Below are 27,040 nucleotides of genomic sequence, written 5' to 3' on the forward strand. Positions count from 1 at the left end.
AAGAAATTACTGAACGTCTGTTATTGTGAATAAGTTTTTCATCTGTGACTATACTCAGATTGTGTCGATACAAACTTTCAGGCACAACATATTCCCTTCTGACGGTACCTTTTCATCTGCACAATAATTGTATTCATAATTAAATATATGGATTCTCTTAATTTTGACTGTCTAGTTCTGCAAATTGTTCACAAAACAGATGGTTAAGAATGACCAAACTTGATGCTGATGCTGACAATCATTTCGATTGATACCATACGTTGGGGTTTTAAACATCTTTTTCCTTTTATATGTCTTCTTAATGTTCTGATATATAAACTAAATGAAACAGAAAGCTTCTCTGAGTCGTGAAAGTATAAATTACTATGAGTTCCAACCTACTATGACATGAGCAACAAGAAGATAGCACATCCCGATGGTACAGGACACAATCATCATGGGGAAACCTAACCTGAAACAATAACAAAATAAAGAAAAGATCAATAAGGATACAATAGTTTGTTCTCCAAGCAATTTATGAAAAGGAAATTTAAGTTATCCTATGCATTCCAAGCCTTGAATATGCTTATAGCAGTGCCAAAAGCATGGGTGTGCTGAAAGTATGACAATGTCTAGGAGTCTAATATTCAAGCTCACATTTCTAATTCTGGCCTATTTAAGAGATAGGTGGTCAAAACTAGAATAATTTCATTGGTTTCAAGGCACCTCTTCCAATGTACTCTGTCTCAGAATCTGGCATGCCTTGTTGTTTTCTTTGTTTGGGTTTTTTTCCCCAGGCAATATGCAATTAGCAATTCTTGCCAATTATGCAGCATTAGAATAGATTATCCAGTGTGTATCATTTCAGATTAGGTGTGTAACCCTGGTATGGTACTTTATTACTTAATCTGTGGCTGAAACTCATTGTTTCCCTGTTGATCTGAGGTCACATACAGCTAGTATCCCTCTTCCATACCTCTCACCAAGTTTAACAGACTTGAATGGACTGTTGGAAATAAACCCCAGGCAGCTGTAAAAGTGCTAAAACTTTGCTGTTCTATCAAAACAGCTATTTGGTTTTCACCACAGATTAAGCTTTTCAGACAACACACAGATTTTATAGCTTTCTTTAGACTGACAAACACAGGCAGCAGAGACAGACAACTGGGAAGGATGTTGTGGAGTTTGCTGAGTCCTAGTCTGCTAGATTCGTAGGTCTTCTGTATGTGTGAAAACAAGGGAGTTTTCTGAAACTTAAAAGCATTATTTTATGATACCGAGGGACTGTGAAGAACCACTTCTCACTGCTGTGATCACACTCATTTGTTTTATGTTACTAAAATCATAAAGAGAACTGAGAGGAGAAATGGTCCTCCTTACGTACTTTCTTTTGTCAAGTTCAGCAAAGAATTTCTGTAAACCTCATCAAAGCATGGCAATGTTCTCTGAAGTACGGCATTTCATTTATTCTCTTCCTTGAAGTAAGACCTCCTTATTACATGTGGGTATATCAGTGGTGCCTTTTTGCCTTGCTTGTTAGGAGCCTGCAGGAAGGTTCCTTGAGCCTGATCAGCCATTCCTGATCAGACCACTGATGAAGAGATGTCCACTCAGTAGGTGACAGGAGGACACTATTCTCTGAGCTTGAGTGGAAGCTCTTTAGGAAGCTACAGCTAGTAAGGACCTCTTGGGGCATTATGTCTGGCCCCCAATTCCTCAGGGTATGAAGCCACTTGCATAAAATGAAAATTAAGCTTCTCAGTGGCTCACTGCGGTCTGCTCTTTCTACTTTCAGCTGCAACACTACTCTAAACCTTGAGATCCTCATGAGTCATGTTTCTTTCATTGCTGTTTTGTTGAAAAGCTGACTGAAGGAGGCATAGATGTGACCAGTGAAACAGAGGTGCTTTCACCTTAACAACCTTTTAATAAAGTTACTGGCAAGGGAATTTTACCAGGAATAGGGGTCACTGCAAACATACAAAAATAAACAGCCCTGATCTATAAAGTTTACAGAATAATTAGGAAATCAATAAAACCCAAACACTATAAAGAAAATATTGGAATTATTTAGTGAAGAACAAGCTTGTCCATAATGCCTGCTTTGTGGCTGCCCTTGACCCATTATCAAAGTAAGCCCATCTCATATATCAATAGAAATAGAGGCAAACCAAGAATAAATTGAAACCTTTGCAAGGCTGGAAATGTACAAAGGGCAAGACTGTCAGGGCTGACAGATCATCTCATAAAAACATAAAATCATTAAGATTGGAAAAGACCTCCAAGATCATCAAGTCCAACTGTCAATCCAACACTACCATGCCTAATAAACCACGTCCTGAAGCCCCACGTCTACACATTTTTTGAATGCCTACAGGGATGGTGACTCCTCCACCTCTCTGGGCAGCCTGTTCCAATGCTTGACCACTCTTTCAGTGAAGAAATGTTTCCTAATATCCAATCCAAACCTCCCCTGACACAACTTCAGACCATTTCCCCTTGCCCTATCGCTTATTACCTGGGAGAAGAGACCAACCCCCACCTCCCTACAGCCTCCTTTCAGGTAGTTGTAGAGGACAATAAGGTCTCCCCTCAGCCTCCTCTTCTCCAGGCTCAACAACCCCAGTTCCCTCAGCTGCTCCTCATAAGACCTGTGCTCCAGAACCCTCACCAGCTTCATTGCCCTTCTCTGGACATGATCCAGCACGTCAATATTCTTGTAGTGAGGGCCCCAAAACTGAACACAGTATTCAAGGTGGGGCCTCACCAGTGCCAAGTACAGGGGCATGGTCATTACTCTGCTCCTGCTGGCCACACTATTCCTGATACAAGCCAGGATGCTGTTGGCCTTCTTGGCCACCTGGGCACACTGCCAGCTCATGTTTAGCCAGCTGTCATCCAGCACCCCCAGGTCCTTTTCCTGCAGGCAGCTTTCCAGGCACTATTCCCAAAGCCTATAGCATTGCATGGGGTTGTCGTGACCTGAGTGCAGCACCTGGCACTTGGCCTTGTTGGACCTCATACAGTTGGCCACAGCTCATCAACCCAGCCTGTCCAGGTCCCTCTGCAGAGCCTCTCTACCCTCCAGCAGATCAACACTCCTGCCCAACTTGGTGTAATCTACAAACTTACTGAGGGTGCACTTGATCCCCTTATCCAGATCATTGGTAAGGATATCAAACAAGACTGGACCCAGAACTGAGTCATGGGAACACCGCTTGTGACTGGCCACCAACTGGATTTAACTCCATTCACCACAACTCTCTGGGCTCAGCCATCCAGCCATTTTTTTACCCAGCAAAGAGTACACCTGTCTAAGCCATGAGCCACCAGCTTCTCTAGGAGAATGCTGTGAGAGACAGCATCAAAGGCTTTGCTGAAGTCCAGGCAGAGAACATCCACAGCCTTTCCTTCATCTACTAGGCGGGTCACCTGGTCATAGAAGGAGATCAGGTTGTTCAAGCAGGACCTGTCTTCCATAAACCTATGCTGACTGGGCCTGATTCACATGGTTGTCCTGCACATACCCAGTGAGCACACTCAAGATGAAATGCTCCTCATTTCTGTCTCCTTGACATCACCCTGAAGAAGCTGGCATGACCTTGTGTCCGTGACAAAATATTGCCTGGGAGATCTGCCCCATAAGGACAGTTCTCATGCCTGGCTCCAGAGGCTTTCTCCTCCATCTTTCTGGGATTTAGGATCTGGTGTATTGGCCATTAATGTTCAGCTGGTATTTGGAATTGAGAAAGGAGAAATGAGAGGAAGAGAGAGAAGGACGCAGCATGTCCAAATGATGAAAAGTATGAAGAATTGTTAGAAAGGGTCATAAGATTGTCACAGTTTTCAAATATTTGCTGAAAATTCTGAAGTGCATTTGGAGGATTCATTTTTCTTTTTTTTTGTTCATATGAACAGGCATAAGTATACTGCAGATAAGTGTTATTTCTTTTCCATATTGGCTAGTCAGATCCTTGCTTTTGAATGACTCATTACTTGAAAGAGCTGAATCATTATTTAGTCACTAAACTATGATAAAGTTGATAATATTGTAAAATAGCAGATCTAAAACATCTCTTGGAATTATTTTAGAAAAACAAAATAATTTTATGGCTAGGCAACTGCTACTCAGACCCTTTCCTTCTTTCTCTCAGCAGATCTGAGCTCTGGCCCTCCCTAATGTCACTTAGATAAAAGTGTCCAGACAGGACAAAAATCAAAACCATCAATGGCTGTAGGAATAAAATAGCATGACTAATAAAAACCTCCTACACCCTTCAGTATATCTAATGAATGCTCCCTGCAGCTGTATCCACATGACAGGCTGGTGAACCGGAGATTGCTACAACTCTCATAAGAAAACCAGCTGTTGTTTGACAGAAAACAGAATTTTATTGACCTCACAGTTAGCAAACAATGAACTGGTACTGGGAGGAGTGGGGACAGCACAGATATTAATCTGTACTAATGCAACCTAACAAACCTCCCTGGAGATCGCGCAGCAGCTCAGCAGTGAATGGCAATATAGCGCCTTTGTGAAGATGGGCAAGGGGAGGGAGGGATCCAAAAAGACTCAATGGCTACTCGACCATTGAAAAGAAGACAGAAAAGCTGGCTCCAGCTTGGAGGAGGTCCATGCAAGAAAATGGATGAATTATACATGGCCACATATAAACGTAAAGGAATTGTAATCATACCCTCACTATCTCAGTGCTAGCCAAATGTGTAGCTGAAGCCAGACGCAGACAGTATTGGGAAGAACCTCATCCAGTTTAGTGGGAATGCTTGCATAGGGCACAACTACAAAGCCATTATTGTCATTGCATGGATGATTACCTCTCAACTTGAGGTCTGAATTTCAGGCCCACTACCCTGAGCATTAATGTAATTGAATCAAATTCAATGTGGAATTCATGTACCAGAGAGAGAGGAATCATAGAACCATGGAATGGTTTGGGTTGGAAGGGACCTTTAAAGGTCATGTAGTCCAACCCCCCTTCAAGGGACACCTTCAACTGGATCAGGTTGCTCAGAGCCCCGTCCAGCCTGGCCTTGAATGTTTCCAGGGATGGGGCCTCCACTACCTCTCTGGGCAACCCATTCCAATGTTTCACCACCCTCACTGCAAAAATTTTCTTCCTTATATCTAGTCTAAATCTATGCTCTTTTAGTTTAAAACCATTACCCCTTGTTCTATTGCAACTGGCCCTGCTAAATAGTTTGTCCCCATCTTTCTAATAAGTCCTCTTTAAGTACTGGAAGGCTGCAATGAGGTCTCCCTGGAGCCTTCTCTTCTCCAGGCTGAATAATCCCAACTCTCTCAGCCTGTCCTAGTAGGAGAGGTGTTACATCCCTCTGATCATTTTTGTGGCCTTGTCTGGACCTGCTCCAACAGATTCATGTCTTTCCTGTGCTGAGAGCTCCAGAGCTGGATGCAGTACTCCAGGAGATAAAGCTCAGTCAAAAAGTATTAGTTACTGAAGAGTTAATCAATTACTTGAGTTGGTTCAGTGCCCTATTGTGCTATTACACTACCCATTGCTGTCCCCCAAAGGAAGATAGAGCTCCTGTCCCACACCACATATAACATAATGTTTAGGTACTTACGTTTTCTTTATTTATATCAAATCTAAGAATGCATTTTAAATAACGTAAAAACTACTTCCAGCAACATTAATTTTTAGCATACTCCTTGGTGTCAAAAAGCAGCAATGTCATTCAGTTTCTCCTGCCCAGGGAAAAGGATCAGCAGAGTTTAGAAGTCATAGAAACCTTTCTTGCACTAAAACGTCAGATTCATAAGAAACCCTAATTAGCATCTTTTGCATAAAAATACATGATCTTGTAACAGCATCTGGTGTGACATTTTTATACAAACTAAGGGAATAGGGCAGATGGATCCTGTACTGGGAAGCCTTTTCTTCCCTCTCCCTCTCTGCAGACAGGGAGATACACAGGTCCTGCATGGTACAAAAGGTTCATCCCAACTCTCCCCAGCCCGGTCAGGGAGTTTTCACCACTGCAGAGTGGAAGCAGGGTCAGACACAAGGAAAGGATGGATGACGGGATCTGGCATTCACCCCACTCTTCCCTCCACCTCTTCATGCTAGACACTTACACATAAAACTGGAATCTAAATTAAATTGCACAGCTTAAATACACACAACAAGCAGATGTTAGTTCAGTGCGAGGTAGCGAGAGCATTTCAAGTGAGAGCCCCAGGGATTTGTCTTGGACAAACTTTTACTTATTAATAACTTCAGTGATCCAGTAGTGAAAAACTTGCAAATCACCCCAGCATGGGAGAGATGCCAGACTCTGTGGAGAACAGAATCAGCATGTTCTTAACAAATTAAAATGAGAATCTGAAATGAACAAGATGAAACTCTGTCAAGGTAAGTGTGAAGTATGTATTAGAAGTCAAACATGGGCACAAAAACAGCAAGGGGAGTGAAGCTTTTCACTGGTAATGACCTATTTATTTCTGATCCTGCCTCACTGCAAGATTTCTGGCCCTGTATTTACTTACAAGAAAAAGAAACTGGTGCATGATTATACTGGGAATAAATCCCATTTTTATTTTCTGGGGATGTGAATATTACAGGTTTCTTAGGTTATAAGTTCATTCAATATTATTTGCTAAACAACAATAGCAAAGCCTTTGGGGTATGAATTGCATTTTTCTGGCCAAACTGATCTCCTACAGGACCTTGCAGCCCTATTTTGTGATGCTTCAAGAGCCAGCAGGACCCGGGATGTACAAAACCCAGGTTCAGTGCCCTGTTCTGCCTGATTTGGGACATGATATATGAAATGTTCTCAACCATAAAAATCACACCTACAGGCACTGCCTTCCCTTACAGCTCATAATGTGTATCTTCGGGGGGATCTTTGGAAGTCCCATGCCTTCAAGGAAAGAGGGAACATTCAGCGGTTATTCAGTGGAAAAGCAGCAGCAGAAATCTCCCAAGACCAAACCACCAGCAGTGAAATAAGCCTGGTGGTAAGAGTTAAAAAAGAGTTAAAACTAACTTCTACTCCCACTTGTATTTGTAATTTAATGTACAATTTAAACTTGACTGGTGGAATTTGCATCAGAATCAAAACTTTGCTTTTCTCACTTCTTATCAGTTTCATACTGCAAGTTCTGTAGAAGATATAACCTCAGCTTTGCAGAAAAGGACCTGGGGGTCCTGACGGACACCAAGTTGAACATGAGCCACCAATGTATCCTTGCACCAAAGAAGGCAAATGGTAACCTGGGATACAATAGGTAAAGTACTGCCAGCAGATCAAGGGAGGTGATCCTTTCGCTCTACTCAGCTCTGGTGATGCCACACCTGGAGTGCAGGGTCCAGTGCTGGGTTCCCCAATATGAGAGAGACATGGACATACCAGAGAAAGTCCAGCAAAGGGCCACAAAGATGATTAAGGGACTGGAGCATCTCTCATGTGAGGAAAAGCTGAGAGAGCTAGAACTGTTCAGATTGGAGAAGAGAAGGCTCAGGGGAAACTCATCAATGTGTATAAATGCCTGAAGGGATGATGTAAAGAAGATGGAGCCAGGTCCTTCTCAGTGGTTCCCAGTAACAGTACTATAGCACAAACTAAACTAAACTAGAGCACAAACTAAAACACAGGAGGTTCCCTCTGAACATCAGGAAGCACTTTTTTGCTGCGATGGTGACGGAGCATTGGCACAGGTTGCTCAGGGAGTTTGTGGAGTCTTCATCCTTACAGATATTCAAAAGCCATCTGGACACAGTCTTGGCTGACAGGCTCTAGGTCGCCCTGCTTGAGGGGGACCTCCGGAGCTCCCTCCCAGCCTCAGCCACTCTGTGATTCTCACCCACCCTCCTTGTTCCTCTCTTATTCAATACAGGATAAGAAAGCATCATCTGCACACCTGAAGATCGGCATGCCATCAGAAAATACTTAACAAAGGACAGATGACAGACAATTCTTCTCATCGTATACAATGCTTTGCTCTAGAAGTTTGATAATTATAAGTTCATTTTTAAAAGAACATTTAAATGCCTATGAAAACAGCCTCAAAAAAGAGACTTAGGTGTGGGCATACTTAGAAGATGTATGAGGCTATTTCTGAATGAAAGGAAAGTTACATCTTTCAATGAAGTTTCATAATTCAATTTGCAAAGTAGATCATTTATATTTCTTTTCAACAAAAATGTAAAACCACAATATTCACATATCTTACTGAAGAATATATCGTAACCCTCATGAACTGAACTCAAGAAGAGTGGGGTTTTTTAATGGAAGATAGGACAATTATAACTTGACGAAGAACAGAACTCAACTAGTTAACAGAAGTTATATAGGTCTACATAAGTTATAATCTCATGCAGTACAGCTCTGTGAAAAAGTACTTTTTCTGTACCTCGGCTAGGATTACACAGCAGAGTGAAATTCTTTTTTGGGGAAAAGGGGGAGAGGACAATATTACCTTTATAAATATAAGACTTGCTTGTGAATATTGCAGTTTCTGAAGTTCTCCATGTTTTTTCAGATTTATCCAAAACAATCTATAAATTATTTGCACTAACATTCTTAGAGATATATATATATCATTTTCATTGTGATCATTTGCTGCCAAATTCTCCTATGGAGAGATTTTCTCAGAAATTTATTTTGACTTTTCATTCTAATTGTTAAAAAAAGAAAACCTCAGAATTCCTTGGGAAAAAAACCTATTTTTATTAGCTCTATCGATTAATTCCCTACCTTTTTCCTTTGGCTTTATAAAGGAATGGAAACTGAAAGGAACGATTTTTAATTTATTGTCTCAAAGCCACTAGGAATTTTCCTCCTGGAAAATTTCTCTGTTCTTATCATATCTGTAGTAATTTTCCTGTCATCCTATTTCTTCTCTCCCTTTCTTTCAATGCAGACCACTTTATGAGTCTATTTTCATTTTGGTTGTGTCAACCTTTCCATCATCCCAAGTCTTTGACACACTGATCCAGTTAACCCGAAAGGAAAGTATGAACTTTACTAACAGCTTGAAGAAAACAGATTCAAAATGTTTATCACACACCCATGACTCCTTAAAATCCAGACACCTGTTGTAGCTCAGAAAACAGGTGGCTAAAACTGCAAGTGATCATTAATTCAAAATTAAATTGCTGTGAATTTCATATAGACTGGAATTACATAAAAATTACAGTGTGGTTACCACTAGTTACCATACAGAGGAGTTACTGTGTAATTTAAATCACAGAACAAAACCTATAATCCTATTTTCTTCTGATTGCTAAAATTATAATAATTTCTCACGGTATTCTATCTGTTTTGAGTCCATGCCAAGATTTCCCATAGAGTCACTACCAGGAGTGAATCTGAGATAGGAAAAATCAGATCCTGAGTAAGAAAATTTAAAGGTTTTAGGTTTTGCCTCCTACAGTCTAAAACATCCTTCTAAAGGTGTTTTGCTGTAACCTCAACATTTTTATATGCAGAATGAGCAATGGGTCATTTCTTGGCCTTACAAAATTGTGATTATCTAAAGAAAAAAGTGTAAACTTTCATTGTATGAGAGTAGTTGGTCTTCCAGCTCCACCTGGCAGATTCAAATGACTATTGATAGAATATTTTTTGCAGTATCTGCCTAGGTCTCTGTGTCACAACTGAGATGAAATACAGGACTGTCAGAACAAGTGACTTTGATGACTATCCAAAACCTATTTGTACAGAATAAGCTAGCAACCTGTACAAAACACCATGAAAAGAAATTGAAAACCACATCAATTTTAGTAAAAAAATACTGTAACTGATTATTTGAAAATTCACTAAGACACTAGTTATTAGATGAAAACAACATCTAACCTTTTTTTTAGAACTAACCATACAGCTCCCATAGCAAATGGTGAAATCTTGCAGACAACCAGGAAAGAACAGAGCTCAAGTAAAGAAACAAACCTGAAAGCACAGGAAGAACTGACAGTGACATTTTACTGGGGAAGAGCAACATAACACTGAAATATTTGTGGAAGTTCTTTTTCCCACTATTTTTGTGATTCTAAAATTCCTTTAAATTAACAAATTCATATTAATAATTTGTCAATATGCACAAGGTGTTCAAAACTAGGTATCCAGGTGACAAAGGGGAAAAAATAATAACTTTCCACATAAGGCCTTAAGGGCCTCATGACCAACATAAATACCCCACATTTAAATTAAATAAACAAGGTCATTGTTGTCACTAGATTCAGACCTTTGAACATCTTGGAATGCATTTTACTAAATTCATATAGTGCACTCAAATCCCGATTACCTGGCTCTATAAATTAGGGCTCAGTGGGATATTCTTATAAGGAGAGACATGCACAAGCCAATGGCCTGAAAAATATCTTAAACTTAAATCACTTGTTTAAGCATGGGAATAATTGCATCCTAACTTAGAAAACACATTTAAGTATTTTGCTGGATCAGGAGTCAAACAGACAAATCAAGTGACCCCAGATATCTCATCTGTATCTCCTCTAGAAGATACCCAAAGGCAGGAAAACTAATATAACGATAAGACAACATGATTCCCCTGTATTTGCTTCACCCATAGAAATTCTGGCTTTTCTCTATCTATCTGCCCTATGGAATGAAGCACCTGTCAGTCTCCAACAGGTAAGTTGCAGCTTCAAGTAAAAATGTAGTTACTCTGGACATGAAAGATACAATTACCCAAAGCAACTCACAAGATTGCTCCAAGTTAACACCGCTTGCTTTCTACTCAACCACCGATATCTAGAGTGAACCAACCATGTTTGAACATGTCGGGTGCATCCTTTTCCCAAGAAGGTTTACACCAACCTACCTTCAGCCCAGGTGAGAGCCAGGAAAACAGAGAGCAGAGGAAGCCCTGCTCTGTATAGTCCATTTAAAAGAGTACATTATCTCTCTTTTCCATCAGCAGATAGTCCCAAGAAACATACAGTACACAATGTTAAAGCTCTGAAGTGAGCTGTCAAAACTGTAGAAATTTATCATCAAAGCAATAGCTCCATTCTTTGCCAGGCAGTGTTGTTATGACTATTTGAAAGCAAGTGATCTTATATGCTATATGTTGGCAAAAAGGAGTGTGTCACAGACTGAATTTTAGCTCTGTCTTTAGTCAGATGATTTTTCTCGGTTTTGCAATGTAACATACTTGATTTTGTTTCCAACATTTGTGCTCCAAAGAGATCAAAGCATTGCAAACACAGTGTTTATTGTTAGTGCCAATGTGCAGCTAGGCAAATTGTTTACCACTACATTTAACAGAGCTGAGATAAATTCTGCAAACTTAAATTTGCACGCCTTCTAGCATTTTTTTCTGGTATATTTAGTTTAAATAGTTTCAATTCAATGAGTTTCTGGTCCATTAATAACGATTTTTTTTTTTATTGCCAAGACTGTTTGAGTCCCCAGATAGTCCCTAACAGTTCATTACTCGGTGCTTCAATATGAATATCCTAGAGGCAGAGTAGGCTTTCCATTCATTATTAGGGGAACAAGTTCTATATAGACAGGCAAGTCCCCTTCCTTCCTACTGAAGAATTAGGACATGCCATGGTAAAGTGTGGTATAAAGATTCAAGATGATCTGCTAGTGTGTTTGAGTTTATCATCACTTCATGTCACCCTTGGATCTATCGTTGCAGAGTAGCAATATATTTGCTCTTCACATCCTCCAAGCAGACCCCAAAACAAGTTTAGTCCTCCATTTCTTGCTTCTGGTTTTGTTATGAAAGTTTCATGCCATTCTAAAATCCAGGAAATGGAAATACATGAAATTGATTCAGGTCCTTTGGAAAGCTGTACTTATTCCTCTCCCACACATCTGTGTAATAAGGTGTAGCTGTGAGTCTGTGCTTAAGAAGATTAAAATCATCATGGACAACTAGAAGAGAAAATCAATGAAGTATATCTTCTCTGACAGTATTTTAAGAGACTCATGTACTGATTGTGAGTACAAACCTCAGTATTGCCGGCAGTGAATTGTTCTCACGAATTTTTTGAACAGTTCTGCTACAAATATTCCACTAATGAGATAGATTTATACAAAACCAGTGAGATTTACTGTGAAAAAATGAATGCATTAAGACTGCTGAAATAGGTTTTGCAATGTTTAGTTAGTGTCTCTGTATTTTATGAAACATTTAACATATTGTAAACTCCCTTTTGATGATTATATGCTTTTTGCTTTGCAAAAAGCAAATTTGAGGCTTAGCCACATTTTTGTTATAGCTCAAACCTCTGTTATAGAAACTTCTCATAAAAATAAAGTGGGTTTTTTTTTCTATTTTTGAAACACACTGTATCTACAAAACATTTTTAGACTACATTATTTTTCTCCATGGTCTAAACAAACCGAAGATAGTGGACATGGCAGAAATTAACTGTGGTTTATTTCAGTTTCAAAATGTTTCAAATAAAATAAACTTTACTTATTCTGAATTATCTTGCTTTTTCTCAGTGAGAGTTCAGGAATGGAAGTTGCCTGAATGTTATTTCCATGAACAGAAATCCCAACCCTCACAAATGGTATCTTCAGGCACTTTTTGTAGTTTCTTTTTTTTTTTTTTCCCAATGTGCTCTTTTATTTTGATTAAAGCACAAGATAAAAGGGAAATGACATTTTACAGTAGAGATTAATCAGTCAATTCTTTAATAATTTCATCAGAGCACTCTCAACTATTCTAAAAGCCCTGAACTTTGCTAAAAAGCCAGATGCTACATAAGAAAGAATATGTTCCACCCTGTTCCCCTCTCCTCCTTCTCCTCACTTTGAGACTCCCATTTATGTGCCATATAATGTGATGACAGAGAACTCATGTACAGTGGCTTACCAAGACAAAGGAGCAATATAATTGCATTTGAATTAAAAAGTAGAAAGATGTTTCCTGTGCACTAATGATTATTTTTCATTATGAACTCAGCAGATGCCTCCTGATAAAATGTTGTTAATTTGGTAAGGCCAGGAAACTTTCCACCACAAACCCTATGCTTTAGGCCACCCAGTATAAGACAAGAGCAGAGAGTGGAGATTTTCATTTCAGCAAGGTGCACGTGGAGGCTTCTTTCCAGCCCACCATGAAATGCCAATCAAAGGCAAATATGGGGGCAGCTGGAACCTCCTAGGCCCTCTCTGCCATCATGGTGCACTGCAGCGTACAGGCCTTCCTACCCCAGAGAAACCACAGTCATGGACCCTTATGTGCTCACTACAAGGAAAGATTTTATTAACCACAGACCTAATTTTAAGTGCGCTACCAAACTAAGGTTAAATAAAGTGCATCCTATTCTAAGTGTATGAGTTCCTCAGTGCATTAACGTTCCCATACACAAAGCATTAGACAAATAAATACTATACAAATATATCCCTCCAGACGCTCACAGGTATATAGCAACATTTCTTATGAGATGAAAGAGGAGACCTAACAGATGGACGAGATGATAGAAAAAGTATAGTATAGAGAGGCAGGTAAGTACCACTAGCAGGATATTTTAACATGGGGTAGCTACATGACCAGTTTACAGGTGTTGCAAGTCAATCAGAAACATCAACTGGGGTTCACTGACTAATTGTTATAGATGGCAGATAACCCTTAAGGTGCTTCAAGTTGAAAGGTCAAAGCTTAGGAAACTCCAGTTCTCTACTCCTAAAAATGAATGCACTAAGTTTTCAGATGTTTCTTTGAGAAAGACCACATTAGTCCCAGTGTTGTCATCTAACACGCACCACCATGAACAACAAGTGGGTGAAAACTATGCTGGTTGCTTAAGAAACTTCTGCCTTCCTCCTCCCATTTCTATCTCTGCAGTGGAAGAGCTGGATCACTAGCCCAGGAATGCAAGGGTGCACCAGCCACCCACCTCTATCTCTGCAGTGGAAGAGCCCAGGAATGCAAGGGTGCACCAGCCACCCACCTGGGCATTGCTTCATGGGCCTACCCTTAGCTCAAAACATGACACAGGAGTGTCATGGAAGTTGCCCAGCAAGTGAGTTATGCAGGAGACGAGATGGTCGGGGCCAACCATTTATACCAAGGCTACATGCACCCTAGTCTTCCTCCTTTATTGTTTTAGTTGTTTCATTTTCTTTTGAACAGCTTAGACAATCAAATTGTTGGTTTAAGTGTCGTCAAGTGATTCCAAACCATTCCTAAGTCCCACCGCAGAATCACGTTATTATCCTTCTAAAACATCAAGATCATTGTTTCAGACATGTTTATGACATTTTTCATTTTAGTTTATTTCTCTGAATTTGGCCTTTTCAGCTAAGGTCAATAGACTTCTGAATTTTCTGTCTTAGAAACAGAAGGTACAGTGATGCATTTGGATGCATTTCAGCTGTAGCATTATGAAACAAAATCTTAAGCAAAAGCTTGACATTAATATCCTGACAGTGATAGAGATGAAATATGAATATTTCTTGACTGTTTGGAATAACTTAAGAGTTGGGTTTTTTTCCATTTGCCTTCAGGAAGTCTATTCTTTAGGTAATTTCCATAGTACTAGGAAAACAATTTACCTGTATGGGTGCCACTTAGTTTTGAGACTCTAGGAGTTTTTGTTCAGCCTTCATTATCAGCAAGTAGTAAAGAAAAGGCTTAATAATAAACTCATGAAAAAAACCCACATATATTACAAAAATTATTTAGTAATATATGTTACACAATACTACAAAGGAAAAAAACAAACAATGCCTTTTCAAACTTTTCTAGGATGAATTAATCCCTTTTTCTTTACTAGACTTTTTCAAGGCAAGTAGAACAAAATGGATCCCTAACAAAAAAACCAACCAAACAAAGAAAAAAGAACCTGCAAACCCTTATCCATTTTTCAGGAGTAGGGTTCATACCTTGTCCCAAAAAAGCAGCTCTTAGTCGCTATCATTTTAGAACTAATGTCATTACATAGCTATTACCATTTTAGCCTATTGAACTGCCATGTATCTGCTTAAAACTTTAGAGTACACCTATTTAACTAACCCTCACTGAAGCTGAACTGCAAGTGTTGAGCAGGAAGTTGTTATTCCAGTGGTTTATTAATGCTGTTTAAATTAGTGCAATACCCCTGAGTGTAAATATGACCAGGAAGATAATATTTTTTTTAAAGTATCAAAAATCACTGCTAGGTTCAAGCAATAAAAAAGGAAAAAATATAGTAAATACTACATCTTTTGAGTGAGAAATAACATCTACTTTATACAAGAAAATAAAAATCCATTTACTATTCCATGAAAAGCACTACTTCCTTTGAACAGTTCTAATTTCAAATGCATTATAATGAAAACAAAGTAAATATTAAACCCTCCTTTCTTCTGGCCATGTTGGGAGACACCATATTTGTCTGTCTGACACATTATTTAGTAACAGAGGGAAAATCACCTTGCTAGTTTTTATTAAAAATATCAAATTATTTGAGAAAATGAAGTGCCATGTAAAACTATGATTCGGATGTAATTCCAAATGCCTGTATGTTGCTTTGGCAAGCAAACATGAAGCATGTGATAAAGCAGGCTCAAGCTGAGGAGAATTAATATACTCTCTTAAGAAGGCTTATTAGGCGGGGTTCATATGGCAAATGTATACCAGCTTCATACTGACAACAGCCTCTGAGTTTCACAGATGTCATGTCTCTTCCTACCATTTAAATTACCTTTGTGTTTGGATCTCTTGCATATTGTTTTTCAAAACAACGTTTAGAGATACATAATTTCTCCAAGCAAATATTCGCAATCCAGCACTTTCTGCCCAATTCTGGTAATTGCTGAAGTACCGTATTTAATAAGAAAATCACTTTCTAATTTCAATGATCTTTGAATAAGACTCTTGTTCAGCAACTATAGTGACTGTCTAATCAAACTGAGCATGTTGTAATTAACTGGAAACTTAACACTTGATGCAATAACTATGTGAAGCTGCAAAAAGTAGGATTTTTGTTTATACCAACACATATGACATTGCAGGTGTGAGAATTCAAATGTCTTGCTCAATACAAACCATATGTGAATTTTATATCAACTCTCAGGTGGAATAAAACCAGAAACTAATTCTTCTCTACTTCCAATCACGTCTACTTGGCTGAAGATGTGCCTTTCTCAAACTCCTCTTCCTCCCTTCTCCCACCAACTCACTTATCCCCAGCTTAAGACGCAGAATAGGACTATTTTCCACCCAGCTGTTTATGAGCTCAAACCCTGTTGTTCCTGGGCATACAGCTCATACTCTCTGCCCCTTACTGAAGGCAGTGGTGGCTTCACACCTTCCCATAAAATACGTGACCTGAGAGTAATCAGAAAGGCCAGTGGTGGCAATAATGAGCCGGGACTCTCAAGAGGATTTAAAGAGTTGGTTTTCCAGCTTGGGAATGTCATCCAGACTGAAGTGAGTCCAGTCTGAAAATCATGAGCCACACCATGACTCGTATCACTGTACTTTCATTTCAGGGAGTAGTAGGGTGACTCATGATCTGCTTGTTTCTTTAAAATCCAAAGACACAAATGATCAATTTGTGTTTAACTCTAATTAACAATAAGCAGCTGAATAAAACACTCTAGCCAAATCATCATTGCAACGGCATCAGTTTCTTTATTACAAGCTCTTGGCCACAGTCCCTCCACATTAATCATTCTTCCCTTCATCTCCCTAAAGCCGAGTGCCACCCCTGCTTTGCTGCCTGCTATTCCCCAATTATTTTAGTTTTGCCTTTTGATGCTGTCTCTAATAAAGACCATTCCACACCCTCTCCTGTCTGTTTCACCACAGCTATCCTTACAAAGGCAAGTCAGGTATATGTGAGAAAAGAACATATGTTGTGGGACACACCTGTACAAGTCTACATCTGAGCTACTGGCCTTTCTAGGACAGAATTTGTTTGACTTCTGTTAGTTGTTTGTGTTAGGATGAAATGAATCACCTTCTAAAAGTGATTTCTCTCCATTGACTGCAATGAGAGCTGGGTGTGGAAATAGAGATATCAACGCTGTAGAATGGAAAAGTGAGGTGAGATGAATCTTCCCTTTATTGACAAGCAGCTCTCTGAACACTAGAAAATAATGAAGCCTTATTTCCTACCAATTTGTGTCTTAGGTTTGATTGACTTTGTGTCTAAGTAGAAAGCTCCAACTGAAGCTTTCTTCCATAACTTATAATGACACTCACCTGCATGGATTTTTTTCAATGTGTAAAGAAGTGTAGGCTCAGACTGCACTTTACCTCAGTGGCAATACTAATAGGGTTTTTTTTCTCTCTTCCCAGCCACCAACTTTGATGAAATATCAGGGATTTTAATTATATTGGAGAAATCAAGCCCTCTTTTCCCACCATCCTCTCCCCTGTCAAAAGTGTTTGAAGTTGATACGCACATTCAGAAGTTATTAGGTGGGAAACACAGAGACACATTCACAGCAGTACGATTGCACAGGAAACCAGATGAAAAGTTAGGCTTTGATGGAAAGAGAGGAACAAAAAGCTTTTCAAAAGCATTCTTTTTTTTGAAACATACTTGTTACAAGTAGCTAACTGATCTTGAGATATGCCAAAGGCTTACCTTGATATAACTCAAGAATGATTAGAGAAAGGCATCTAGCTTTGCATGTGCTTACATTATACAGTTCTAGTCTCCAACTTATTGTCGGAATGCTCATAGGCGTGGGAAGGTAAAGGGGAAGAGAAAGAAATGTGAAGCTAAAAGTCGGCACGAATTAGCATTAATTTTGATTTGAGATTTCATGCAATCACTAAGGAATTGTTAACTAAAATTCAGTTCTGATGTTATAAAAAGGAAAAATTATTGCAATTCAATTGTGAATTTCAAGGCAATCTTAACTAGTGTGCTGCTGTTGACACTCTCACAGTATGTATCTCAGACTTCAATTACAAATAGAAAAGTGAAGTTCTATTTACCAAAATATTTTAGAACAGCTGTATTACTTATTTAATAAATGATCTCTAACAAAGTTCAAATGAAAGGAGCATTTTAATCGGTTTACTAATCAGACGTATGCCTACTGAACATGAAAACATTACTGAAGTAGGGAATAATTTATCATTATTTCTCAAAGTGATAATATTTCTGCATGCAGTTTGTATTCTGAATAATTAAATATTCTGAACACTGTTCAGAAATCTCACAAAGCCAAAAATTAATATTCCAGCAGTGTACCTCATAACTGAAAAGTCAAATTATTCTTATGCTGAAGAATAATATCTGCCAAAATACAAAGAACAGGTGAGCTACTTGTCTGTCTTGGTTGAAATTATTAAACACAAAAAATGTATTTGAGGCTTTTTTCTAAATACAACTACATCATTAGTTTGCACCAAATACACCGTGCTCCGGTACTTATAATGGAAATAAACAACTTGCACAAGTGTCACTGAAGTAATTTATTTAATTATAAGCTTCAGCACATATTTAGTATTTCAAATTCTGCTATGCATTCACATACTAGTTGCTAGCACTGGCTAAATACACTTTGCATCAGAAGAATATACTCACTAGATTTTCTGTACAATATTCAAAACATGGGATAATCTTAGTAACCATTTAAATGAGGAGATACTTATTCTGCAGTCTGGCTAGTACAATGACAGAACATCAAAATCCATGTAAACATAGGAAGCAATTGCAGATTTAACCAGTGGCTTTCTGAATGTCAGTGTACCAGACATAAAGCTTCTTTTCCTTGGTGTGCATGTACAAGTGTTTATGGCAGGGAAAGGCAATTAGTTTACCCTGCAAGATAAAAAGCCCTGCAGGGGCAACAAGAAAGATATACATTGCCTGCTGCCTATTTCTCCTTGTAAAGAGCATAAATCTTGTGCAGTATTCACAGCAGCTGGTGGGGTCAGCTCTACACTCTAATGCAGGTCGTGTAGTTCTCCTCCATGTTAGTGTATTTATGTGTATCAAAAAATAGGATTTGTCTCAAGTAAGCTGTAAACTACTACAGTCAAGTGCAGAGTTCATTTTGGGCCTCAGCTTGGCCTTCAGTCTGTTTCTTTTACTTTTCTTCAGTCAGTGACGAAAACTTGCACATTTTTTCCAACCATACTTAGTAAGTCTGAAAAAAGAGTTTACTTCTTTCTACAAGCCTTGTGCTTGCTATGTCCCAAAACTTGTAGCAAGGTCTCCCAAGGGTACAAGTACAGGATGACAACAGGATGACAACAAAGTCCCACACGTATAAACACAAATCACAGAATGTCAATTATTCATGGCTGAAGGGAAGCCACCTTCAGGGCCAGGCAGAACTGGTTTTAGGGCATAATAAAAAGAGCAAAGAAAATATATCCAGTATATGTAAAACACCATATATACGGTTAAAATGCAAAAGAGGTAAGAAGGTATAAAAAGAGCTACAGCTCCAATACGAATGACAGCAAATGAAGAGCAGAAAGAAATTTTCTCCAGCACGGGATCCCTCAACTCTGATCAATGCCACTACTTATCTATAGCAGGTCCTTCCTCCCTTTTGGTAGAGAAAGAGATCTGTTCTGTTTTCCATTCACAAAATTTTGCTACCACATCTCTGTAATCATTTTTACCCTGTTATCTTTTACTATGGAACTGGGCTAAATAAATTACAATTCTAAGGAGATGTGTTTCCTGCACCAACCTTCCAGTTTGATACAGTTACTGATATTTTAGTGCTAAGTTAACACCCATGCACATACAATACGACATCTATGATAATCTTCTGATATTGACCACACAGGAGGTACAGGGCTTGTTAAACAACTCACTTTAGTAGCCTAAATTAGGTGAGATGAGTCCTACTCTTTGTATTCATTGCTATTGAATAATCTTTCTCAGACTCCAAGTTGGTGTCCTGGTTTTGGCTGGGATAAAGTTCATTTTCTTCATAGTGGCTGGAATTTTGTGTTTGGTATTTAGTATGAGAAGAATATTGATAACACACTGATGGTTTAGTTGTTGCTGAGCAGTGCTTACACCAGTCAAGGACTTTTCAGATTCCCTTGCTCTGCCAGGGGCACAAGCAGCTGGGAGGGGGCGCAGCCAGGACAGCTGACCCCAACTGGCCAAAGGGCTGGGTGGAGATTGATCGCTGCTCAGGACAGGCTGGGGTGGTGAGCAATTGCATTGAGCATCACTTGTTTTGAATATTCTGTATATTCTATTATTATTATTATTATTATTTTCCTCTGCTGTTTTATTAAACTGTCTTTATCTCAACCCACAGATTTCACTTTTTTTCCCCATTCTCTCCCTCACCCTACTGAGGGGAGCAGGGGAGTGAGCGAGCGGCAGTGTGGTGTTCAGTTGCCTGCCGGTTAAACCACGACAGTTGGCTGGACAGGTACCATGTTTTTGATGAGCCCTTCTACAGCACCTCATCTTTTTACTGTGCTGGACCTTGTCAAGAACTTTGCTCTGTGGTACAGCAGCTGCACAGCAAGCCTGGGTGGAGTAGGCAGCTCTGGGTTAAGAATACGCACAAGAATGCCATCCTCATGAAACTGCCTGCACAGTAACCCCACCTTGTACTAGCACAGCTTAAATCAGAAGCACAATATGTTTTTAAACGATGCCAAAAGAAGCGCTTACCAGAAGAAACACAGTGATCTCCACAAACTCAGTTGATATCAAAAGAACAATGAAATATTCTGCAATGCTGAAAGATTTTGCCTTGACTGTTTCAGTTCACAATCCAGGCAATCAAGAGCAATTAAGTTACCAAACATGATGCTCACCTCAGGAACTGATAGATAACTCCTACAGACTGAGGAAGTGAACTTCTCTTACATGAAATTATATACCTGTATCTTATTTGATAATGTATGTTTCTGTGAATTACATTTAAATTAAACAAGCACCAAAGGAAAAAAAGCTGGTATCAGCAACCAACAGATGCAGATATTGCTAGATTAACCAGGTCATTTTGGTCCCAAAGCTTGACAAATGGCCTAAGAACTGTTTGCTGTTTTATAAGCAGCCTTGTAATCACCTATCAGCAAAGTACAGCTCCATCTGGCAGAAGACAATTTCTAGCATTAGATTTCTTGTATCACCTCCTGGCTTACGCCATGTTACTGTACTATCTCATAAACTCTACATAATCCAACAGCTCCTACAGTGACAGCACACAGTCTAAAGGTTTGCATTAAGAAAAAATGTTTTCTTTCACAGGAAGAGATAAAATAAGTGTACAAGAGATTCTGGAAATGTCATTAAACCACAAGGAAAATACTTTTTCTTCTTCAACATTACCATTAGCAGGACTCATATTTGCTCCATAAATGCCTAACCCTTAAAAAGTGAGCGTTTCAAAAGGGCATGGTCTGTCCTAGTTCTGCTCTTCTCCAAACTCACTGAAGAATGCCCATTAGCTTCAACTGAGACATATTAGACCACCAATGTATACTTTCAGCGATCACAGTCCTCACTGTTTTGTTTTTAAAAATGAGACAGGATCAGCTTTGGCAAAAACAATAGCAAAACTAAATCAAAACAAATTCAGTTTCCATCCTTCTCAGAAAAAAAGGTTAAGAGCAATGGTGTGTGACATAGACCTTGGCACAATGAACGAAATGGAGCTCCCTCATCCAGAGCACATGTTCCATCTTCTCTGTGCTTCAGCCAGTGCAGCTCATGGGCCGTAGTTTCCCTGATTCATCAGTCCACTTAGGGCCTGAGGCTTACTGGACAGTGGTAACAGCTGGTGCCATAAAATACTAAACCCAACCACCTCCCACACTGAGAACTCCTGAAAAAACAGGTATCCTGCCAGTCTGAGGATTTGTTCTATTGTCTCTAAGGGTGCTTGCAGGGTGTGGAAACATCCCCAGTGTGGGTTTTCCATCATTTTGCTCCAGGGTGTTCTTGCTAGACGTACACCAGTTGACACGTGTGCCCTCACCTAAAATTAATTGAATCATTCCTTTGGCATAAAAACAGAGAGTTGTTGGTTTTCCACATTCTGCCATGGCTGCCATTAAAGGAGGGATTTCAGTTTTTACAGCAAGACAGCTTCCTTTGGGTGTATGTCACCACAGTTACACGAACGATCATAGCGCAATGTAGACAGTGTGGACAGGGCTGAGCTAGCATTACATCTGCAAACAGTGGCACCAGCAACAGTCTAGTCCCAGCATCATGGAGGTCAGTGCATTCTGCTTCATTAGCCATGTAATTGTGGTTACACTGCTACAGCTGATCAAGGTCAGGAACATCTGCATTACACTGAAGTCACCTGACGTGTCCTGGACTGTGGGATTCAGCTCCAGATTCAGCCAGAGAGACTCAGGTGCCTGCTATGTAGACATCTGCTAAGTTCTCCCTGCAGTCAGTGGAGACCCAGCCAATACAGCAAATGGAAACTGCAGAGGTGTCGCTCATCCTGCTCTGCTACCTGTATTTTATAAGATGAGGAGCTTATTACACATGGCCTGAGGAGAAAGATATTTTCTTTTTTTAAAGCTGTGTAAACAGATTGACAAAGTTAAACTTGGAGGTATTAATGTCGCCTTTCCCTATCTTTCTGTTGTTAAAGCACACCCTCCTTCCACTATGAGTTTGCATAAAGATGCATAAAGCAGAGGCTATCTCTTTGTAAAAAGCCACCTTTTATGGTAGCAAAATCAGAAGATAAGCCAGACCACTGCATTCTCTCCCACTGTCACCACAGCCAAGTGCCCCTACTATTATCTAAGACTTACTTGCAAAGCAATCCCATTCATCACTCACCCCTAGAGTAGTAAACAACCCTTTTAAACTTAGATATTTGGGCTTCTTTTAAAGCAAGGATACCTTCATTTTGTAACTCTACATTTCAGGGATTTTCTTGTGTTTACTGTGGACTACATTCTTCCTGATTTTCTGTGATATACATATGGGGCAGTGGAATTGCACAAGGACTGAATATTTTCCAGCAAATTTTCACTGGGATGCTGAATTAACTGCATCTTCATATAAAGTAGCAGGTTCTAAGCCAATTCAAGTAAGTATGCATATGCTAATGCAGTTAGAAAAATCAACTGTTAAATGGAAAGCTAGTTCCAAACTTAACCACTTTGGCATTACACTTTCTGCATCAAATGTTCATGGAAAATAAAAATTAAATCTTTTTGGGGATAAATCCTGACCCATACTACTAAATGTATTTTTAAAATATGTATTAATTACATGCTGGCAAAATACTTCTGGCTAATGAATCATAAATACATCACATAGACTTTGTTTTTTATTAGACAAAATATTTTAAGAAATGAGATGCCAAGTTGAAATAATAAAACAAAGTTGATCCATGGATATATTAATACCTCCGTTATATTCTCTAAGAATATGTTTTCCTTCAAAGCTGGTCAAGTAAACAGAGGTAATTGTCAGACATTCTAAGAACAACAGGTGTTTTCATTCCAGTTTATCATTTTTATAACCCAAAATAGCACAACACCTAGATAGCGAAATGTACTTTGTGGACACTAGTATGTGGAAACCTTCCCAGCTGAAGCAAATTTTAAGGAAATTTTTAAAAAATAAAACTGGCTGAACAGGCAAACATCATAAATTATACATGTTAAACTGCAAATTCAAGATTTACTTTTCTAAGAGTCGGCACTAGCAACTGCAACAATGATATAGAAGGAAACTACTACATGAGGAAAAAAAATTCTCCTCTTACTGACTAACAGTTTCCTTGTACTTGTGGATTGTTTTAGGAGGCTATTTCAGGAGGTCGCAAAGCTGAAATATTACTGAAGAAAACATTAGACAATTATTACACAAAACTCACAAACCAAAATATTTCACTGATGTAGCTAGCACACCATGTAGGATATTTTTTCCCCAGTCTAGCAAAGTACTTAAACCACCCGTATCCTTTTGATTTTAATGGACTATTCCCATTATTAAAATTAGGCATATTAGTGAGCAACCATGGGATCTAGATTTACTTTTGGCTTTCAGCAGAGCTTGTGTTGAGTGGACTTGGTCTTAATTTCAAATTCTTCTGATTTGTGCTTCATTCATTGTTTTCATCAATTTTGAAAATCTTATGGAAATATTTTTAGTTATCCTGGGTTTAATAAAAGCAATGTTCACAGTAGTCACAATCTAGAATGACTCTTGTGATCCTGAACTATCTGTAACAAGTCTTAGCAATGGTAAAAGTAAAGAAAGATCACAGTTTATGTCATGAAAGATGCTGGGAAATAACCAGACAGTATTTGATTTACTCTTCTTGTACCAGGAAGTTTTTGATACTTCTAATGTTCAATGTCCATTAAATCCCTAACAGCTTTGTGATTGGAATACATATCTGTATGTGTATAAAGACAAAAAGTGATCTCTTCTAATAAACATTATGCTTCCATGAATTCTGTGATTTATGACAAGTATCAGCATATACAAAACAATGAGAATGTTTTATTTTCAAAATACTGGATCATTTTCAACAAGAATTTATTTCTGATAACAGAAAAATGTCATCTGCTTTTAGTGAAATAAGGAGTTACACATAAATAGTCACATTTAATGGTGAAATCTGCAAACATTAGGCTCATATTTGGGGTTTAACTGACTAGATGATCTTCATCTAAGGAAAAATGATAGACCACTTCTTTAGGAATTTAACAAGGGATGTAGGAAGCCAGGCAAAGAACCATTAAAAAGGAAAGTCAGGGTAAAAGGTGTAAGATTATTATGAGTCTCATGGAGAAGAATTCTCCCGGGACCAGAGGTGTCTCCATGAGCTATAAACATAAAGAGCTAATCTTGCATTTCTTGTGCAGCAAAAATTCCCAGTAGTCAATAAAACATTAAGGTCCCCATTTTATGCATGATCAGACTTGAAAATTACACAGATTATATCTATCAAGAATGCATGATTCTTACAGAAGGTATTCTCATTGAGTTTGAAATTCATGGTAGATATGCCTCATGAGCTTTTTATTTTAATATATTCTGGTCTAAATCTGATAAATGCAGAACTTAAATAAAAATACGGTACGTGACAACAGAAGCGTGAAAATATATTTAAAATTTTCCCTGGGATGAGAATTTTACAGTGAAGCAAACATAGCAAAAGGGTTGTTTCCAACATACTAAATGGCTGACTGTTAAAGAATTGTAGATTGTTAGCTAAATATACTTTACATTTGGGAACACAAAAACAAGTCAGTGTCCTTCCATTTTTACCTCCTAAACACAATGGGCAAATGATGCCTGCTTGTTGCACATATATTTTTTGATGTAAAGTGAAATACAATGACAGTGAATGGCTGCATAAACATCCATGCACAATCTTCACCAAGACTACCCCAGTAAGGCACAGTAGGAGAATCCCTTTCAAGTCCCATGTATTCCCAAGGAATCAGACCTTGGTGGGCATATGGCTGCCCTCCCCTAGGACCTGCCCTTTTATGGTTATTACAATGTTTGGGGGGAAAGCATACACAGGGAGAAGGCAACAGAAGGGCAGGAGAGCCGCCAAGGTGCTGCCTCAGCCCCAAGGACAGAGCCTTCCCCGCTGCCCTCCACTCACCAGCATCCTAAACACAAAAATCAGAACATGACCACCATCAGCCCCACAACAGCAGGTGGCTGGCTAAAGAAGGTGCCATTTGATGATGGCATGGGTCCATGACATATCTATCAGAGCCATGAAAATGGCCTGGATACAGGACTAGATAAATATGTGTGTTTAGGCAAGTGAATAAACCCTTACATCCCCACTGAGAGCTCCAATAGGAGCTTAGACAATTAGCTCTTTATCACATCAGGTATTTTAATAGAAGCTGAATCCCATCTTCAGGTAAACTATTGTACTGAGAATCAAGACACTTTTGTTACAAGAAGATTAGCCAGAATAAAAATTGTATTAAAATAGTGCATTCATTCACTTTTTTGTTCTACATTTTTCTGGAATAAAAATAACCCAGAAAATTTAATGCTTGCATTGCTCAATAATATTTGAAGATTGCATTAGAATGGTTGAAGATTAAATTATTTCAAAATTGATGTGAGTTTTATCTACTTGTTTTTCAATTGAAGTGTTAATTAAAAATCTGAAATATTAACTTTTAATTAAATACACCGTATTAATGTAGAATTACTCTCGGTTACTATGCCTTTCATAGACATACCCACATTCATGCATAAATTCTACTAAAAAATTGTCAAGATAAATTAATAGTTTTACCCTTTAGCTCTCATGAATCAGAAAGTAGTAAAAGTAATGTGCCATGTATCAGTATTTCTTTTGTATATGTGCTATAGTGCAGACTTTATCTAAGAGCTGCTAAAAATTAACTATATGTATGGTTAACCTAAGGTACAATTTGTATTATTTAAGATGCAACAGTATAGGGTTATTTTTAGTCAGCTGAAAGAAAGGGACTTCCAGAAGGTAGTTCTTCCTATCTCAGGATATCTCTTTAAGATGTCAGAACAAGTCTTCCCTTTTCCTCTCCACTGACTGCAGAAGGAATATAAATTAATAGGCTGAATTAAATGGATGAACTCAGGTGTGATGAGTCACATTTCAAGTCAAGTATCCCATTTCTAACGGTTTTCTTGTTGTTTACAAGGAAAAGGCAGAAAATCCTGGAGTAACACAACCATAGGGAAAATCTTTATCTTCTATGAGGTGAAGGTTCACCCAAAAGGTCACCCAAAAAGTCACTAATCAGGCTAAACTTCTTTTAAGGTAATATCATACAATCCATACTTACGAGTTCAGGTATGCAGGTTGTGTGCTGTGTCTTACTACTCAATATACACCAGACAGAACAGCCTGCAGACACTGCTCATGTTGGTAAATCATCTGATTCTCAGTTACACTGCAAAGCTGCCATGGCCCCGAGGGTACCCACAGACCACACTGTCCCTACGCAGCCTTCCCAGAGCTCCTCCACCACTCGTGGCCCAGGACCCCCTTTCAGCCCCCACTGGGGCTCCTCCACTCAAATGTTCTTAATGTCAGAAAACCCTGTTGTACATGAGACAGCAGGGTGTTTTAGCAAATGGTGCATTTATTTTAATAGTCATCGGCATTAAAAAAGAAATGTAATCTTTTTTCTGTACTACAATGGTTCAGC

At 38.8% G+C, this 27,040-nt stretch overlaps 1 protein-coding gene across 1 annotated transcript in view; it reads right to left on the reverse strand.

Moving 5' to 3' along the window:
- Positions 1 to 363: 363 nt before the first annotated feature.
- OCA2 (OCA2 melanosomal transmembrane protein) overlaps positions 364 to 27,040 on the reverse strand; it is a 181,447-nt gene continuing 154,770 nt past the window's right edge. Inside the window, exon 23 of the mRNA XM_009645648.2 lies at positions 364 to 451. Within this exon, the coding sequence (XP_009643943.1) occupies positions 364 to 451 (88 nt within the window). The remainder of the gene's footprint in view (positions 452 to 27,040) is intronic.

The sequence above is a fragment of the Egretta garzetta genome, unplaced genomic scaffold, assembly GCF_000687185.1.
Source record: "Egretta garzetta isolate BGI_Z169 unplaced genomic scaffold, ASM68718v1 scaffold788, whole genome shotgun sequence".
Lineage (NCBI taxonomy): Eukaryota > Metazoa > Chordata > Aves > Pelecaniformes > Ardeidae > Egretta > Egretta garzetta.